The sequence below is a fragment of the Nematostella vectensis genome, chromosome 15 (genome assembly GCF_932526225.1).
Source record: "Nematostella vectensis chromosome 15, jaNemVect1.1, whole genome shotgun sequence".
Lineage (NCBI taxonomy): Eukaryota > Metazoa > Cnidaria > Anthozoa > Actiniaria > Edwardsiidae > Nematostella > Nematostella vectensis.
This window is the reverse complement of record NC_064048.1, coordinates 8,433,904-8,452,972: the sequence shown is the minus strand read 5'-3', so window position 1 is coordinate 8,452,972 and position 19,069 is coordinate 8,433,904. Positions and strand designations below refer to the sequence as shown.

The window sequence follows — 19,069 nt, the reverse complement described above, 5'->3', positions numbered from 1 at the left end:
GTTAAAATGGTCCTCATCAACTATGGCTTCACAAGATATTGTAAAATGAGATGTGGTTGGGAGAATTCATGTGTAGATCATTGCAAAAAAACAGGCGAGTGGGAGGGGGTGGAAGGATATGTCCATAATTTTACTTTTTGTTTACCATACCTGTACCCACTCTCAGTACCCCCTGGCCCGCCTTTGTTCTATGTCTAAGCCTGTAACGCACGATAATCTGAAAACAAGGCATGTAGGACGACAAATCCATGCCCGCGCTCATGATGTCAGATCCAGTCATCACCCTCACACCCACCTCTCCCCTTCCCTTTATGGAAATCTTTCAACTATACCTGTAACGTACGATGATCCTGTCCACGGGGGCGTTAATCATCTCAAACTCCCCGCTAGGCATGTAGGACGACAAGTCCACGCTTGCGCTCATGTTCGTTAGATCCACTCTCAGACCATCATAGGTCCACGAGCCGAAATGCAGCGTGCACCGCTGGTCATCGAAGGGGAAGAACGTGATGTCGATAGAGCAGCGACTGCGGAGGATCGAGGGCGCATACCACGTGTTCGTGCCGTCAGATGACAGGATTACTTTAGTTTTGAACTGGTCCATGGAACCGCTGGTCAGCCCTTTCTCGGCACTGTGGGCGCAAAGCAAAACGGCCATTGTTGTTTTTCATCATAGAAACAGATTAATGTAGAGACAGAGTCTGGCTATACCAAATCAACAAATAAATATCTCATGTTAAAAGCTTCTCTGAGATCAGAGTGGTCAGACTATTGTAAAGGTTCTCGGACCCCTGTAGGGAGAGCACATTTTCTAACATATCAATCAATGGCTGTCGTTTTTCTAATTGGTCTAAAAGAGCCTGGGGCGAGCGCGCGGGAGACCTGTGATATTCTAAAACGTTAGGGACTAGGCTCCATTTCCAAGATGGCTGCCAGCTAAAAATCTTAGTAAACACGAAATCCTGCAAGCCTACGTGGAAATTCTTGACTTACAAAGCTCTAGGGGGGGGGGGGGGGGGATAAAAAAGCAAAAAAAAAAAAAAAGATTGAAGCGGACTCCCAAATATGGTATGTAATGCCTAATAAGGAAATGACGAGCGAGCTAGAAAAACGACAGTTTTTAAAACAAGATTGACTGATATGAAAGACTCTAAGGGATACGGGATAAGAAGAGCACAAGAGACTTTTGTAGGCGGAGTACCCAAGTGTGGAAACGCATTCAACTCCATCAGTTGATTTGGGGAAAGCAATGCGTTATTTTCCATCGAATTGTAAAAAAAGAGTTTTAATACTTTAAAAGCTTTATTTCTTTATGGTTATTTTAATGTAAACAACACCAAGAGAATGGCTTACAAGAGCTTAAAGGGATGGCACTTGGGACGAATGTTCCACCCTAGGGGATAGGACAAGCATTTTTGACTGTCTTACGGGGGTTTCCCCGGGGGCAAAAAAGCAAGCCGCTGTAACGGGCGGACCAACCGGATAAAAGCCAACCCGTTGTAGCAGGTTGAGCCTCAACTCGTTACAACGGGTTGAGAACCTTCAAGCTCCTATAGTATACTATGGTCCCCAAGCCGCTGTAGCGGGTTGACCAACCGGTTAGAAGCCAACCCGTTATAACCGGTTGTTGAACCCGCTACAGCGGCTTGAGGACCATAGTATACTATAGGAGCTTGAAGTTTTTCAACCCGCTGTAACGGGTTGAGGCTCAACCTGCTTCAACCGGTTGGCTTCTATCCGGCTGGTCAACCCGCTACAGCGGCTTCTATTTTTTTGCCATTTTTTTGTGGTGGATGGACTGTACACGGCCAATTGCTTACTTGTTGTATAGCACGATATCGGGTAGCCACACAAGCTTAGGGTCAATGTTTATGGACTTGATTCCGCCATAGTGAGACTCATTCCACCTCAGCAAATGGTTATTCCATCTCTGTAGTCAAGATATATATGGTTAGATACAGAAGTACATATAGTTACGGATGTAGTAGAAGGCTTTATACCAACATCTGCCTCCCATCCGCACCCTCACTTTCCCGTACCCTGCACTTAGCACTATCACATAATTACCCTCCCGTTCTCACCCCTAAAAGTCTAAAAGTCTTAGAGTCACAACCCTTTATAGCTTGCTTTAATTCAAGGGGGGTGGTAATAGCGCACGCCTATTAAAGGCGGCGCATATGGCCAGGTGCCTGCATTGATCGAACAGCAGGAAGGGCGGTGGCCATGAAGACTTGCAGGGATGTTGCTGCTGCTGCTGCTGCTGCTGCTGCTGCTGCTTCGGGTAGGAGGTTCCATGCCCTGATCGTTCTGGGCATGAAGGACATCCCATAGGCATTCACTTTTGTCGGCAATTAGACATACGCCATACTGAAGGGCGGGAGAACCAACAGGCCAGAGACAGAACGACGAGACGAACAGACAAACATATGGGTAAAATAATAAACTGTGCGAAATGACCTTTAGAAGGAAGGATGGGTAAATGGGGTGCGGGCAGATAATCGGACAGACATTTCAAGCCAATACAATTACTTGCCTGTCTGATCCATACGTTGCTTACGAGCACTTGATTCTTGGCGTCCTGTATGGGGACAAAAACGCGTAACCTCAGTCAAGGTGAAGTTTCACTTATTTCTACACCCTTGGTTGGAACACTAAGTTCCAGAAGGTATCGCCCGCCGAAATCCGAAATAGCAAGGAACGCATATGAAGCCTGAAGCACGGGTACCCCTCGGACTATTATTTGAATCCTGGGAAAGACAAGCTTCTGGAAGCCAGGGTAATCCCTATGTTAAAAATACCCGTCATTGAACAAGTGCGTGTAGTAGCAAGTACGTGACATTTAACGAGTGCGTGACATTTAACGAGTGCGTGACATTGTAACGATTGTTTGACATTTTTACGAGTGCGTGAAACTGTAACGGGTAAGTCGGCGACATTGTAATAAGTGCGCGACATAGTAGCAAGTACGTGACATTTTAAAGAGTGCGTGACATTGTAACGATTGTGTGACATTTTTACGAGGGCGTGAAACTAACGGGTGACAGCGATTTGTAACAAGTGCGCGACATAGACTGCCCCCGTGAACAAACTGGCCATCGAGGCTCACGATCAAAGATAAACAGCTTCTCTCAATGGACTCTTACCAGTTCTACAAGCTGCGTGTAAGCGATACCGAAGAAAACCTTAATGGCGGACTCCTTGTTCTTGACCGGTCGGACCTCCTGGCTGCTATTCGCGAACAGATCATGGACCAACCGCAACTCATCATCGTCATTCTTAATAATCGCGTCTGAAAAAAGACAAATGAGAATATTGGTGAACAGCTTCATAGTACCTTCTTTAGGAGCTCGGTATCAGCTCAATAAAAGCTTTAAGAAGGTCAATCACGCCGCGATTGTATGCTCCCGCTCAGGGATATATCGTTAATAACATATCAGACTTCATTTGTAGGTTGTTATTTTGAAGTTTTCTTGCCAATAAACCTCTGTATTTCAATGATAAACAATAACAAAGGAGAGGTTGATCGACATTCTTCAAGGAATAGCCGGGCCAGAATAAAACGAGTTTATATATAATTATGTATCTTTTGATGTATAGAGAAAAACACACAAGCTATCGTTTCATCCCTACAAGACTGTTTCGTTTCATCCCTACAAGACTGTTTCGTTTCATCCCTACAAGACTGTTTCGTTTCATCCCTACAAGACTGTTTCGTTTCATCCCTACAAGACTGTTTCGTTTCATCCCTACAAGACTGTTTCGCTTCATCCCTACAAGACTGTTTCTGACTCGTATTTTATTGGGATTGAAGTCGGCACTACAATGATTCGGGATTGCCTTAGGGCTGGTCAAGACGGATTTCTTCGATAGTGGTCAAGAATGATTCGGGATTGCCTCGGGACTGGCCAAGAACAATTCGGGATTTCTTCGATACTGGTCAAGAATGATTCGGGATTTCTTCGATACTGATCAAGAATAATTCGGGATTAATTCGGGTACAGGTTAAGAATATTTGGGATGCCAAATTCGCCGACTAGTCAAATTCGCGATTTTCCAAGCAAGTAGTAAAAGAGTCAAATACAATAAGAAATGTGATGATCGGCCTTTGCTAATAAAAGTGCTAACAGCTAAAAAAAGCAAATGATGCATTGCATAGCACATTAAAGTTTGATGGCAGGAAAAAATATATACTGCAACGACGTGGCGAGAGATAAAATATAATTGATGTAATAAAGCTACGACCGAGATAATATTGCCAAGCATTGGTCATTCCCTACATAGACTACTCTATTACCAAAGTTCTCTTAGGCTGGCAAAGTATTTCGTCCCAGTATTTGGCCGAAATTTTTGGCTGAGGCCTACGTTTTCTGGCTAAGGCCCAGTAACAAAAAAAATCAAATTTGGCAGATATTTCGAGCCAAAAAATGATAATAATAATAAACAGGTATCGATGAATAGTGTGTCAATAAAAGAAAACAAAAAAACCGCTACAAATTGCATGTAAAAAGGTAAAGTTGACTAGGTATAGTGACAGGAACTACCTTACTGTCTTCTCTTTTTTAATAAGTACTTTTATATAAGAACTTTTAGCTTGGGATTAAAATGCAAAAACATGTTAAGGACATGCATATTCTTACCTGTGTTAAATATAATGTATTTTTCAAAGTTTACAAACATGTATGTGGTAGTCTTTTCAATTGTTGTTTAATGATAAAACCAACATTCAAAACTTAATTTCATTTAAATACAGTACATGGACATTGTGATTCTGGAGCTTAGAAAAAAATGTCAAGAATATTAAGACAGAAAGAAAGACTCAAAGAAAGAGTCAAATAACATTTCAATCTTGACCTGCTGAAACATATTAAGACCGGTCGAGGATAAGTCGAGAAATAAAGCGTTCTAATAAAAAAGGGTGAACGTCTTAAATTCGAAGAGATTCCAGATATTTCAAGACGTGAATTTAATAAAGTATAAGGGTTATATTAAAATTTCACGGTGAGATACTGAAGCTACAAGGAAGATAGTTGACACTCTATTACTTCAAAATATGAAGTTCCTAAAGGTTGAGAAATATATATATGAATCTGCTTGGCTAAAAAAGGGTGAACGGAGTGATTTGAGGATGCGAACTCTTCAAGTGTAAGTGTTCCCTTATTATTCCACGATAAGATATTGAAGCTACAAAAAAGATAGTTAAGACACTTTATTAATTCAAAACATGAAGTCAGTTAAAGGTTGTGAAATATAGATACGACTCTGCTTCGCTAGAAAAGGAGGTATTGGTGTACAGGTGTACTCAACGCGGGACAGGTTTCAATCCGTCAAAACATGCAAATGCGATTATTTCTGGTTGTACTTGACTGTGAAATCAACCACCAGCTAGGTAGCCATAAATAAGTACTATTTGTTTGCGACCGACCAGCAACCGTTACATTAAAGCGATAACTTTAACTTGACCTGTTATGTAAAAACAACAACTAAACTTATTCGTAAGAGAATTTAAATCAAGACATCGTGGATTTGGGGTGATAAAAACAATAAAGCAGGGGTCTTCTGTGGTGAAGCTTTGTGTAATGTTCAGATGCGTAACGTGAAGTTTTGTTTTCCGTAGTGTACAGAATACGCAATTTGATAGATAAGCTCTGATTTGAAGTAAATAAAAGTGGATTCACAAGTTCAGAAAAGATGCCAGTCGAGCGCTAATCCGCGTTCCAGGGTATTTCTCGATGGTATCTAACTCGGTTAATTTTACGGTGGTTTTATAGAGCTATGATAAAAATCTACTAAGCATGACTGAAGTGTAATCCGCATACTAAAGCTAGCATAGGCCTACATTTGCGTTAATTTGTCTAGGGGAATAATTTTGAAAGAAATCTACTTGAGAAGTAAATAGGCTACTTTGCAAGTACGCCGGTTTGTAGTGCATCTTTGTGACTAAATTGGATCCCAGACGAGCTTAATATTTAGTATTTACTCAGACGTGTTAACGTCTTTGGCAAGTTAAAAATTCCGAATGGAAGTGAGCATACCCCGAGAACGTCTCGTTATAAATAAATGCTTATAGTACACGGCCGCTACATGAATACCGGATCGATTAGGCCAGACAGATATTATTGTAAACATATCCGGTATCTACGAGATTAAAAAAAATCGATACACAAGGCATCTGTAGGTTCTAAGAACTCGATACAGAATCAAAAAAGATTATCGTACCAGCGCGTGTTTTCGTGGAGTTCGACGCTCGTGGTATATCGGAGCCGGCGCTTACAGAGTTATTCGAGACTGCGTTAAGGCATCGTTGGAAAAGCAACACCAAGCAAAGAAGCCATAACGTAGTTTTGCTCCGAGTCTCCATGGTGAATTAATGTTTAGTTCATAGCTTTGATAATGCACTGGGTTTTAGTTCACAAGCGGTTTCACCAAGAGCAAATTCTTCGGAAATTTTTAAGAACGGAGCTTCTTCCGCACCTGCCAATCTCGAGATGTCACTCTTGCTGCGTCCTGACACGCTGATTGGTTGATTGCTAAAGAAGCCATTAAGCGGGTAAAACCAATACTAGAACCCGAGGCACCGCAGGAGTTAATGAAGGCTGTGTTCTGATTGGTTCGAAAAATTATGCTCGAAATTAAACGACATTGAGAGGGCTTGTAAACTTTATCGCTGCCAGATACCTTTTCTAAAAAAAAAATAAGCAAATATGGGTTGGTTTGACAGAATTTCAATAGAAAGCACTGTTATTGAAATTATACATTTCAACAGCCTTAACACGTCTTTCTCCCATTGCATTTTAATAAGAACCTTTTAAGTAATACGCCCCAACGATTCCAACAAAACTCTACTTCTCAGCAAACGTTTCATGTATTAAAAATTGCCGGAGACATAAAGTGTCAAGTTTAGACACAACTTAAAAACAATAACAACTTTGCCCGGGATTACTGTAGCTTGGTGTGTTTTGGGTTATGAGCCAATGACTGTTAAGTTTAACAGCCGTGAGGTTTGAAGCCATTGTCCGGGTGAAGACTTTAAGTCAGGGGACACACTGATAAATTCATAACTAGCTATTCAAAACCAATTTCCTCACACTTAGGCAGATCTAAAACAAACAACTGATTTATCTTAGCTTAGTGATTTTTCGCAGAAAAAAAATGTCTTATATAGTCGAATGTAACACAAAATGTTATAGATAACATAAACAAGGGAAACGCAAGTAATATTTGTAAGTAATATTTCGTATATAATTTTTTTTCATTTTGCGTCAAGTAATATTCTTCAAATTTTAAAATCGGTGAGAATTGTTAGCAATTTTGTCGAACATACATAAAAAATTCACCCCACATTCACACCAATTGAACTCGCCATAAAGCAATTAAAACACTAAACACAATCTAAATTTAATCACTCCATAAACGCATCTCCTGGGCTTCCGATAGGATAAGGATATCTTGTTAGGAGTATTGATGTTTTTAGCGCTAACTTAACTCCATAGGATACTGTGATTTGGTTAGGGTCTCACGCAGCTCGTCTGAAGTTATCTGCACGCAAATCCAAGCGAGGAATTAAATCTATTTTTAGGTTCCCACAGTTCTCACCATGTGTAAAATCGGGTTATTATAAATAGTGTGGTATGTACAAACAAATCTTAACCTTCAAACGATACATGCAATCCATAAAGCTGACACGAAACCAGTATGCAAACACCCAAGAACAATGGGAAATAAGTTGTTTTCTGAAGTAAAGATAAAAATTGACATTACTGTATTGCGAGCATCAAATTATGACTCAAGTAAAAAAAAGGTGTGTGCTTTGGTCAGTTCTCAACAACCACAGATAGTGAAAAAGCTTTGAAAAGAAGGCGACATAACTAGTCTATAGCGAAAATGCTATTCACATAGACAAAATTCCCGCTTTTGGTAAGAAATTCAAGAGTAGCTTGAAAACAAGGGTGCAATGTGGCACATTCTTAATTTGGTCGGGCAGTTCATGAGACGGGTGTTGAAACAATGGATGGTGCAACATGAGGTGACGAGATCTATTGACATCGACACTTACTTTACTAGGTGAAAAATCAACGATAGAACACTCTCTTAGTCATTCACAAAAGACGAAGGTAATTGGAATAATTTATTTACGGAGAAAGAAATGAAATTGGGGAACAATAAGAATAGCACAAATTGGACTTCCTTGGTCGTATTGTTATAGGCCAGTGTGTTAACTCGAAAAGGCGGGGTTGTTTGGCTGCAAATCTGGAAAGACTATATGCATAACTGAGCTCTACAAACAGGAATGATTAATAACCAACAGCATCCCTTGGATGATTAAGTACCAGCGCCTGCCATTTCTCTTGGGTAACTTTTGAAGTTGCGTCTGTCGTGAAGTAAGTATAAGTGCCCTTTTTAGCAAGGGTGCCTTGCAGAACCTTTAACGCAACATAAAAGTGTTGCGTTCTCAACATGAAACACTTGTAAAAGGTGTTTCTTGTAGTTGTACAAGTGTACCTTCCCTGTGAATACCACTCCGAAAATTATGTTTTAGCTTTAACAACAACAAGGCAATCATAGATAACATCAGTCAAACGAGCCCTCTCTAGCGAGTGTCGTTGTCACTTAAAGAAGGCCCATCACGCCGCCATTTTATGCTCCCGATCAATGCCGAGTGACTAAAAGCAACATTTCCATCGGCTAAGTCAAACGAGTAACCAAGATACTTACATAGAGAATCCCGCGTCAATAACGTATCAGACTTCATTCGCAGATTGTTATTTCGAAGTTTTCTTGTTAATAAACCGTTGCATTTTCATTTATAAACAATAACAAAGGATCGACGGTTTTTACTCGTTTGGGGAAAAACTTTTTGTGATTTTTATTTCTGTTTACAGGAGTTCATACTTTTAACAAAGGTAAACAAATGCATAACAAGAAAAAAAAATGATGCCAATATTTTGTAATTGTCCTCTTTAGTAAGGGTCCTTTGTTAACTTGTCAACAATTACAAAATTTTTTTATCCTAATTACGTTCGGTTTACAGGGGGTCTTACCTGCTAGTAGCAAATACGAAAGGACCGCTGCAACCCTGAGCAAGCCCCTCATTCTGCTCCACCACGGAGATTAAACACCTGGAAAAAAAAAAGAGAAAAAAGGTCAGATACATGTTACAATCGTTCTCAGTCATACGGGTACCCTGTGCCTTTCTTTTACGAGTCACAACAGTGTTTTGGTGGACGTCAATTAAGACTTTTTCCAATTCTGCTTCTGTCACAGCTTTAGATCGATCACAACTAAAACTTCTTAGCTACTGTCACCGAGATAATACCGATAACCACAAAGCCAGCAACTAGATAAAGTTCGAGTTGTTTCTTAGCGTTGTAGTTGATTTGGTACGGTAATTGCGTATGTATCTATTATGTCTGCTTTCTTTACGCTAGTGCCGACCAAAATCCGTTATATAACCTAATAACTTTGAAGAAGATCACCTATATTACACCCTTGCGAATTAAGATCTGATCGCTCATTTAATGTAATACTAATAGAATGTCAAATTTTGTAACTGTTAAACATGTTATAAAGAAGTAAAAATATGAATAAAGGAAACAAGAACACTCCAAGAACACTCGAATGGGAAGAGATTGATTAATTGTCATTTTGTCAGAATATAATATTATTTTCTTTTTGGATGTTTTTTTTTTTCGTATATCGCATTGATCCTTGCTTAGTCTTATCGTCAAAATAAAACAATAACAACAATTAGCATAGACCTTTGACCCTGTGAAAAACAAACTGACATTTCTTTTTTAAATAGTGTGAAATACTGTCCAACACTAATGTCTCATGCTAAGCCTCTAAATTCTCAGCAAAACCAGGATTGGATAAAACAAATAAAGATGACTTAAAAGCCGGATTTATCATGTACAATTCAATTGTCACTATACCATATTAAATAACAGCGATAAATGTTAGTTTCTGTAAGAGGTTTATCAATGCGGGGTATTTATCTAAGATGAGACATCCGCTTTTACATTCTCTGGTAATATTTTCGAAAATTTCGCAAAAGTAGAGGCGAACACTAAAATGGCAAGATGGATATTAAAGGGGGGTTAGAAACGCATGAATGAAGGCAATACTCCCAGTCACACAATTATCTGTAAAAACTGTGTTTGTTTTTGGATTTTCCCTAAGCTGCTATGGCATAAAGCAGTTTGATTCTTCAAAAGATAAGATATTGTGATGGCCAGTTTGGGAGTAGAATGCTGTTACTTTGCTGTCAATCATTTACAGTTACATGTTCGTGCAGAGATTTTCGGGCTTCAGTTATGCTACAAGCATAACGCACAAAGAAAGCACATTTGATTACAAGCAGTGTGTTAGAAAGGAAGTAACGCACAAGACATTTAGCATTGGAGAAGCTGTTGTTTTTTTGGACGTTTAAAGGCACATAATATTAATGATTAATGATGTTAATGATGATGGTGGTAGTGATGAAGTTGAAGATGACGGTGGTGATGATGATGATGATGTTAATTATGATGGTGATTACGATTATGATGGTGATAGTGATGATGTTGAAGATAACGGTGGTGATGATGATTTTAATTATGATGGTGATTACGATTATGATGGTGGTAGCGATGAAGTTGAAGATGACGGTGGTGATGATGATGATGTTAATTATGATGGTGATTACGATTATGATAGTGATAGTGATGATGTTGAAGATGACGGTGGTGATGATGATGATTTTAATTATGATGGTGATTACGATTATGATGGTGGTAGCGATGAAGTTGAAGATGACGGTGATGATGATGATGATGTTAATTATGATGGTGATTACGATTATGATAGTGATAGTGATGATGTTGAAGATGACGGTGGTGATGATGATGATTTTAATTATGATGGTGATTACGATTATGATAGTGATAGTGATGAAGTTGAAGATGACGGTGGTGATGATGATGATGATTTTAATTATGATGGTGATTACGATTATGATGGTGGTAGTAATGATGTTGAAGATTACGGTGGTGATGATGATAATGATAATGATGATGGTGATGATGATGATGATGATGATGATGACGGTGGTGATGACGGTGGTGATAATGATGATGGTGGTGATGATAATAATGATGATGATGGTGATGATGATGATGATAATGATGATGGTGGTGATGATGATGATGATAATGATGACGGTGGTGATGATGATGTGTTGCGGCCATTTTTGTCGACTTGCGCTTGCTGTAGCCTGAGTTTCAGGCATTTTTTTTTTAAAGTCGGAGAGGAAAAGTAAAACTACACGGTATATACTTCATAGGGAACGATAAAAGGGCCTGCCACTCGGGCAACACTTGCTGTTGCGGTATTCAGAGGCAGCTTTGTAATTATGTTGATGATGCTAATGTATTTTTACGTGATGTTTATTGTCGATGCTGATGTCACGTCGCTGTTGTATTTTTCTAGGACCCTTTTCAGCCACACCTTTGTTATTATTTTCACCGCCATAAATTTGAAGACAAATTATGAGAAAAAAATTCATTCGAGAATATTGAAATGACTCAGCCGATCAGCCAAATCAGCCGATAAGTGCAAATGCTTTCCCACACTTGGTACGCTAGATTGACCAAATGGTGGCAGATAATGCTGATGTTGTTTGCAAAAGCTCAGTGTTGCAAATCATGACTTGCATAGGATTGTTCACTGTGAGAAAAAATATATTAATTAAAGCTTTATTGAAAAATGAAATTGGTCAATGAATCGTGCACCAAACAGCAATAGTACATCATATAAAAATGAAAAAAATTGAGGTGATACCAGGGGGAAAGTGAATTCATCTAAAACATCAAACGTGCTTATAAAAAAACATCCCTAGACACTCTGTTTATATCCGTTTTTTTATTTTTATATTACTAGGGTAAAAACAAAATAATTGATTGATTGAAGTTCTGCATGGCGAGATGAAGTTAAAACTAAGGAGAAGCCTAAATTCGATTTTGCATCGAGTAAATACTAGACTACTCACTGAGTAAAAGTTCTTTCTGTCAACTGTCACACTAGACCGAGTTGCGTTTTCCAACGTTCATGAGATGATAGTCAACAAAACGGTCGTTTTACTGCCACGATGCAGTAACATGTGAAGCGGTTAATGATAGTCAGGAAACTCTCTTCCCTTAATTGTGGATTAAAAACTGTGATTAATGGCCAGGAATCTGTCGACTTTGCAGCGGTTGGTAGCCTACCCTGTGAGCAGAATTTTCTCCTCTGTGACTCTTTGATCGTAGTCATTCGCGTCTGTGTGTGTCGCGTAGCTGAGTTGTTAAACACCGCGCAAACACCGGATCGCGAGTAAACAGGCCAATGTAAAGAGAGATAGAAGGGAAAAGCCTCTTCTAGCAGAGTATTGATAGCCAGGAGGACTAATTCATCTCTAAAATTTAAGGATTATATACTGTGATTCATGGAATGGACGCGGTCAAGTTTATAGCGGTCGATTATCGTAGTTTGGCTTATTGTTTAGAGCGTATTGTGCAAAATAGCAGGTGAACAGGGTAGCGCATCATGTGAACCGCTATCTTTTCTAGTCCTGTCACGTTCAGGGCAAACTAAATTAGGGCTTATTGCTGAAGCTGTGGGTTAACAATGGGGTATAATACAGCAATAATCCATAATTAGCTAGGGGTTAGAATATAATTGAAATTCCTCCTCAAAAATTAACCTAAGATGGATTTTTAACCAGTAGAGAGTACTAGAAACTTTCCCAAACAGACAAATACGATACTGGAAAGAAGAATTCGAAACTGGATCTGAAATTCTCAGATAAAAAGTACTAAACACTTTCTGACTCTGTAAATGAAAAAAAAATATTTTAACTTTTTTTTAAAATGAAGTTTACTTATACCCGCTTATCATACACGTGCAACAAACTGAAGTTTTTGGATAAATGATACAGAATGAGTTTCTGAATGAATTGGTAGTTTCAAATGGGTAGTATAAAAGGTATAAAAGGGTTTAAAAGTTCCCTAAAGTTACGTGGGCGTTCAGTAATAACGCGTAATCAGAGCCAGCTAAAATAAATGTTACAGTTTTGACTTGTTAGTACGTGTAAGTGGTATGCTTAGTATAATGTAAACTTTCGATTTTTTGTAAAGCGTGAATAAAAACATCACGAGACATAGTGAATTTACTCGGACGTGCTAATCTATAAATAGCTGCGGCTATCTTTTTATCGGCTTCCGGTCAATTACGTAACAATATCCGATGATTTTTAAAGTAAAACGCGAAAAATATTTCAAAATATTTAAAGCAGTGTGTCTATTGGAAGTTTCTTTGAGGTTGTGATTGATAAATTAGGACGAATGGCCTGTTATATATCTCGGATTAAAATAGATTATTTTGTACTTTTAACAGTTGAGGTTTCCGTCGGACCTCCGGAAGTGATCTAGTGACAATGCGGCTTTAAGGCTATTGTACAAAGAGAAACATTGACATGCACAATGTTCAACAGATAATTGTTGACTAAAATATAGCAACAAAAGGAAATATTAAAGAAATTTAGACAAGAGAATCTATTTAAATCCGCGCTTAGGTTATCAGCTCTAAATTATCAGTCAAATCTTCAAAGAAACTTCCAATAGACACACTTCTTTTACAACTTTGAAATATTTTCGGCGTTTCCGAAATTCGTAGGAGATTGTTACGTAAGTGGCCGTTTATCGATAGAGATCAATTTAAAGTGAAGAAAAAAAAAATATCCCTACAACTTATTAAACAAAAAAAAAAAAATAGATTTTTTTTTTTAAAAGTCCGCCACCAAACATTTCTTATTAATGCCCTGAAATTTATTATTTGGGAAAGGAGTCGATTTATAGAGCAAACGATGTCAGAGATTAATCAGATAACAGTAAATAGCAATAACCATAGCTTAGACCAAACAGTTTTGCGCCTTATATAGAAGGTATGGCGCTTCACCTTTGACAAGTTAGGGTAAGATATATAGATCGCCTAGCATCAACAAGCCAATTAAAATAAGCTGCTAATACAATCAGGCTGTTGACCACAAAATAAACTTAGAGATTATATCAGCAAAAAGTAATCAACTTTTAACGCGGCGCAATTTTTTGGCAAATCAATGGTAGGGAGTAAATAAACTAGTGTTTGGCTTATGCGTTTATCTAATGCAAAAGATAAACATAGCCTATGAGGAAAAGCAAAATTCTTTGCGCAGGAAAAGAAAATTGTTCTTAGGAATCCTACTGATTCGAGACAGACAATTTAAAGCAGAAATTCATGAAAAATGCGAAAGAAAAACAATAAAGCGAATTTGTGACAAAATCTTGACTGAAAAACCGTGAGATTCAATGGATTCAGCTGTAAATTGTACTATCATCACCAAAATAAAAATACTCTGTCTAAATACTGGACTATGCCAAATTCACAGAAAATATTTGAAAATTAACAAAATGAAAACAAAATAACACATGACTTCAGTTTTACTTTGTGAAAATATCATGAAAAGATGATGTCTCATATGGGAAAACATTACGAAGAACAGAAGTGGTGGTAATCAATAATTAAAAACAAAGTATTTGAATGTGGGTCCCTAGCACAACAGAGTCGCTTAGTTCTTTTGTTAAAACTCCCACTCCGTTGACAACTGGCTTAGTAACGCTAAAGAAGACGTGAGAACTATAAACCCACACTTTGACAAAAATAAAACGACTGCAAACTTCGAATATCGTTTTTAAAACTACTTATTCAAATTTCCAGAAACGAAACGAAAAGAAAAAGAACATATCGAGTTGATAGCCATAGTTGTTCATACCTTTGTAATGTTCAGTCACAATTAACAGCTGTTCCAGTCCTGACAAGAGTTATGAAACACGAAAATCACTCATGCTTTAGCCATCTCACGCGCCAAAACTCTTAACACAGTACGAAACTGCCAAAGGATTCGGCTAATGTATCGGTAACGCAGCGTTAACAATTGGGTTGGCGTATAACGGAGTTAGCATCCGCTTCCCGACGCACCTTCCGAATCGGCTTTTTCTTAGACACTCGCTTATCTGTGATCCTTTTTGTTTTTTCTCACCATCATTTTTCAACACACGCAGCGGGTTGTCTTTTCTCCTTGGGACCCCAATGACGTTATAAAACCTCAGTCCCTGATTGGTTAATTTGGATGTGAGGGCATGCTGTTTTCGGGCCCTAAATGGCGTGTTTTTCTTTTTTTTTTTTGTTGCTTTTAAGTAATCGTGAATGTGGAGATAAATCGATGGGAAAAGGGGCTTTTAGGTGCTTTAAATTTACCATGTGGCCTTTAAGATGGGAAATCTAAAGAATTGATTTTGATTTGTTGTTTTGTTTCAAGAAAGCGCCGCACATATGAAGGTATGTGCCTTCAAATTCACAATATGTGCCTTCAAATTCCCAATTTGTATGAGAAGAAAGATCATTTACATTTATATCGATATCAGAAAATGTTTGGATAAGCTTTATCTTTGCGCTATAGAATCAATGTTATAAACAAGTCAGATTGTATCCCATAATCTTTAGAAAACTTGTGAATATGAAAAAGAAAACAATAAGCGAGATAGTCGCTTTGAAGTAACAGGAAGATTGTTTAAGCCAAAAGGTTTAGTACCCAGATACATGGTTATCTCAGCATATTGAGTTTTCGTTGTATAATTCATATAAAAAATTTACTTTGTTTAAACAAAAGGGATAAATCACACCGCCCGATTCGATAAAAAAAACACAGCGAGAAGTTTGAAAAGACTTTGAACAAAACATAAACAACCAGAGAGGGAGGTTGCACGAAAAAGTAATTGCTTTAATCTCGAATCCCTATGGTTTAATTTCAGCAACAGACCATAAGAGGAAAGCTTGCAATCTTCGCTGTATCAAGTAACTTGGTTTCAACATATCGGTAAGTAGGAAAGTCTTATTAGAAAAATACTCGATGCCAGTGTATTATTACTATTTTAAAGCTCAATAGCAGCTAAATCCGCACGAAATGATTATAGCAAATGTCCGTTTTTTCATGTCCTAATTCAACGTGTTTTTAAGCTCACATTATGTAATCCGATGATAGAAAGATCTAGGTATGATCAGAGATAGGATATCAACTTCTTCGTTCTGGTTTGGCTTCATTATTTACACCTTACATATTTTAAGGCTGCACTCGAGAATCCGTGTCGAAACCCGCAATGACTCAGGGGTAGCGTATAAATGGCTGAATCTTATTCTTTGAAAGCAGTGTGACATGATGTGAGTGTTTGCAGGCACATAGATAAGAAAACTTCAACTTTCATTACCTGGATTTGATTTATTTACACTTATATTCTCATTTATTTGATACCCATGAAGCACTGCGGGCTATGACATGGTTTCTCCGAGTGTAGAATCATTCAAAATAGGTGTTTAAATATTAGTAATACAACATTACGGCGTCTTAGCATTTTTGGGTTAAGCAATTCGAATTAATGAGTTACGTAACATTTTCTAATAACGACCCAATAATAACCATCTCTCCCTCGACGGTTGATTATTTTTCATAGCCTGACGCTAGGAAGTAACTAATGTACTTATCAAGTATCTTGTAATGTGGTGTTTTCAGAACAAGTTTTTCTAAGTCATAACGCTTGGCTAAAAGGGAGACTGCATTTTTAATGAGAATGGTGGAATGACAACCAGTTAAAGTGGGCGTGTGTGTCTGTCGGTTGCTCGTGTATTCGTCCGTTGTAAGATTACAATTCTAGATATTATGAACATTTACTTTCGGGAAGTTGATATTAGGTCTTTAGCACTTATACTAGAATTTGATCGAGTGATCGAGTGTGTTGTTGATGTATTAAGGAATTGTGGTCTCTCTTCTGAGCCGTGCCGTGAAATCATAAAGACGTCATAGATATAAAGTTTAAACATGTGCTCGAGCTTCTCGACATACACTTCATCTTTTTCCTGACGATCACGTAGGTGGAGCTGCCCCCGTTTTCATAGCCATATATAATACCCTCCGTTATATTTCGACATTGTTTAATGTAAAGTGACAAGTAACCATGGCGGCATAGGTCTTTCTATAAATCTAAAAATCGCGAGAGGTTCGATCAGATTTCTGCTCAAATTGTATAAAAAGGTTATCTTTCAAAAAATGTGCTAATAGCGTCAGTTGGTTGCTGAATAATAGCCATCAATAGGATTATAATCAAGTTCACAAATACAGTAAATTGTAAACTACGGACCGATACTCTGATATTTTGTCTTATACCAAAGTTTAAGAAAGAATCAACTTCCGTCGGCTGATTTTTGCGAAACTATTGCGATATTTTTTATTAAATTTCGGTATCTTCAAATGGTGATTTTAAGATTTTTTGTCATAATTTGCTCTCAAATATTTGTTATAAACGATACCAAAGGCTGGTAAGGGCTCTTTCATGGAGAAGAAGCGGTACTTAGGATATAAAGTACAAGATTGTAGCAGGGAAGTGATTGTAGTGACCAATATTTCAGGAAAAGGGAAATTGGACTTTCAATAGAGGAAGGTACTTGATAAGTGACTGCCTACCGCAATTTTATCATCCTAGCAAAATACCATGTGTAAGAAGCATTCGTTTCTATCGAGATTTAACTCTACAACACCAGTTAAAAAGGTAACGAAAAGGAAATAAGAAGTGGTTGATGTGTATCTGATTTTCTGTAAATAACGGAGGACGCGCCACAGAATTCAACAACAGCGGCATCGCAGGAAACTGTGTGTTTGAAAAAATATCTATTTAACTCAACAGAGTCAATTCTTTGCAAACTGGGATTTAAAGTAAAAAATTGACCGCAAGACGGAACTAAATGAAGTATGTGAAAGTAATAATGGGTATAAGCACGTGAAAGATAGAGAATAAACAGAAACCATTATAAAATACATTGCATCGAATAAATCTCATTTAGCGCGACATAGAGCTTAATTATAGCTTATAAAGCCAAATGACTTAAGCTTACTAAATGAAGATGGATTGAGAACTTAACTTTTACAGTTAATGTTAAGGACTTTCAAATTGGCTAAGTTTGTTTAGTTTTGATGTCAAAGAAACTTACGTATGCTCGATTAACTAATATGAGTGAACCAGCTAAGAATAAAAAAAAAGATATGTTGTTACCTTTCAAGACTTTTGCAGAGTGGAGGCGATAATAAGCCAAGTCCAAACTGCAGATGTAGAAATGGTTTATAATAATTTCTGGATTATTCTATCGGATTGCCTTCGGTCTATTTTAATTTGTGGTTTTGTTAGCTTCTTTAAAGGAGCGTGCCGAAGAATGCCTGTATATTTGTAACATTCCGCCGCATTGTCTGTCGTCCAATCAGTTTGATTGTGGATGTGATATAATGACCAATCACATAGCAGGGTTTCTCATGCGCAATAAAATATTTATCAAATCCTAAATATACCTGTAGAAGTGCTGAGACCGATCTAGCAAGGAAATCGATGAGAAACATATACAGCTTGGGGAAAATTCTTTTTTTAATTGATCAGCTAACATAACTCCAGAAAATATACAGCCATTACAAAGCCCCGACCAAGCTTAATCAACTGTTATCGTATTCTTAAAAAAAAAATGAAACAAGCAAGTTATTTCAAAACTTAGTCTAGGGATATTCTAGTTCTCAGTTTTTAAAGCATTTCTACATCCATCTCCTTCTTTCAGACTTCTGTTCATCCAAGTAAGTCGTATCGACTTCAGTTGTAACATCAATTGGAAAACATTATGCGGTTTTTCTAACATTCGTTTTTTTGGTTAGTATGGTTAGGAGAGCCGTTAAATGACAATATTCTATGACCGCTGATCGAATCTAGAACAAGAAAAGGGTAATTCTATCTTAGAGGTGGCTAGGAAGCGATTTCTTAGAGGTTTTCGGAGTTCAGCTACTGTGGGACAGTTTTTTACTCATAATTTGAACTTTATTATGACTATGATTCAATACTGTGTTATGATGTTACCAAAATAAACAGTTAAACTTATTTTGTCATATTAACAAGTTTAAATGTTTAAAGATTACATGTGTAAAGAAACTTACAGT

General features: G+C 37.7%; 2 protein-coding genes across 7 annotated transcripts in view; one reads left to right on the top strand and one right to left on the bottom strand.

Annotated features, from left to right (window-relative positions):
• The window catches only part of LOC5504980 (neuronal acetylcholine receptor subunit alpha-10), a 37,535-nt gene that overhangs the window by 3,494 nt on the left and 14,972 nt on the right, over positions 1-19,069 (bottom strand). For 2 of the 5 annotated variants that reach the window (XM_048722480.1, XM_048722483.1), the window contains 5 exons: positions 9,039-9,116; positions 3,144-3,289; positions 2,534-2,578; positions 1,821-1,930; positions 333-632 (listed from right to left, as the gene is read on the bottom strand). In XM_048722480.1, coding sequence (XP_048578437.1) covers positions 333-632; positions 1,821-1,930; positions 2,534-2,578; positions 3,144-3,289; positions 9,039-9,090 — 653 coding nt within the window. In that variant the 5' untranslated portion in view covers positions 9,091-9,116. Of the gene's footprint in view, positions 1-332; positions 633-1,820; positions 1,931-2,533; positions 2,579-3,143; positions 3,290-6,216; positions 6,597-9,038; positions 9,117-14,821; positions 15,191-18,149; positions 18,406-19,069 lie in introns of those variants that run through there. The other 3 variants (XM_048722481.1, XM_048722482.1, XM_048722479.1) reach the window with 3 other exon arrangements.
• Positions 7,960-19,069, top strand: part of LOC5506085 (neuronal acetylcholine receptor subunit alpha-10) — a 38,171-nt gene continuing 27,061 nt past the window's right edge. The window contains exons 1-3 of one of the 2 annotated variants that reach the window (XM_048722485.1): positions 7,960-8,111; positions 9,029-9,140; positions 15,861-15,925. The gene's annotated coding sequence lies outside the window, so the exon portion shown is untranslated. The other variant, XM_048722484.1, reaches the window with a different exon arrangement.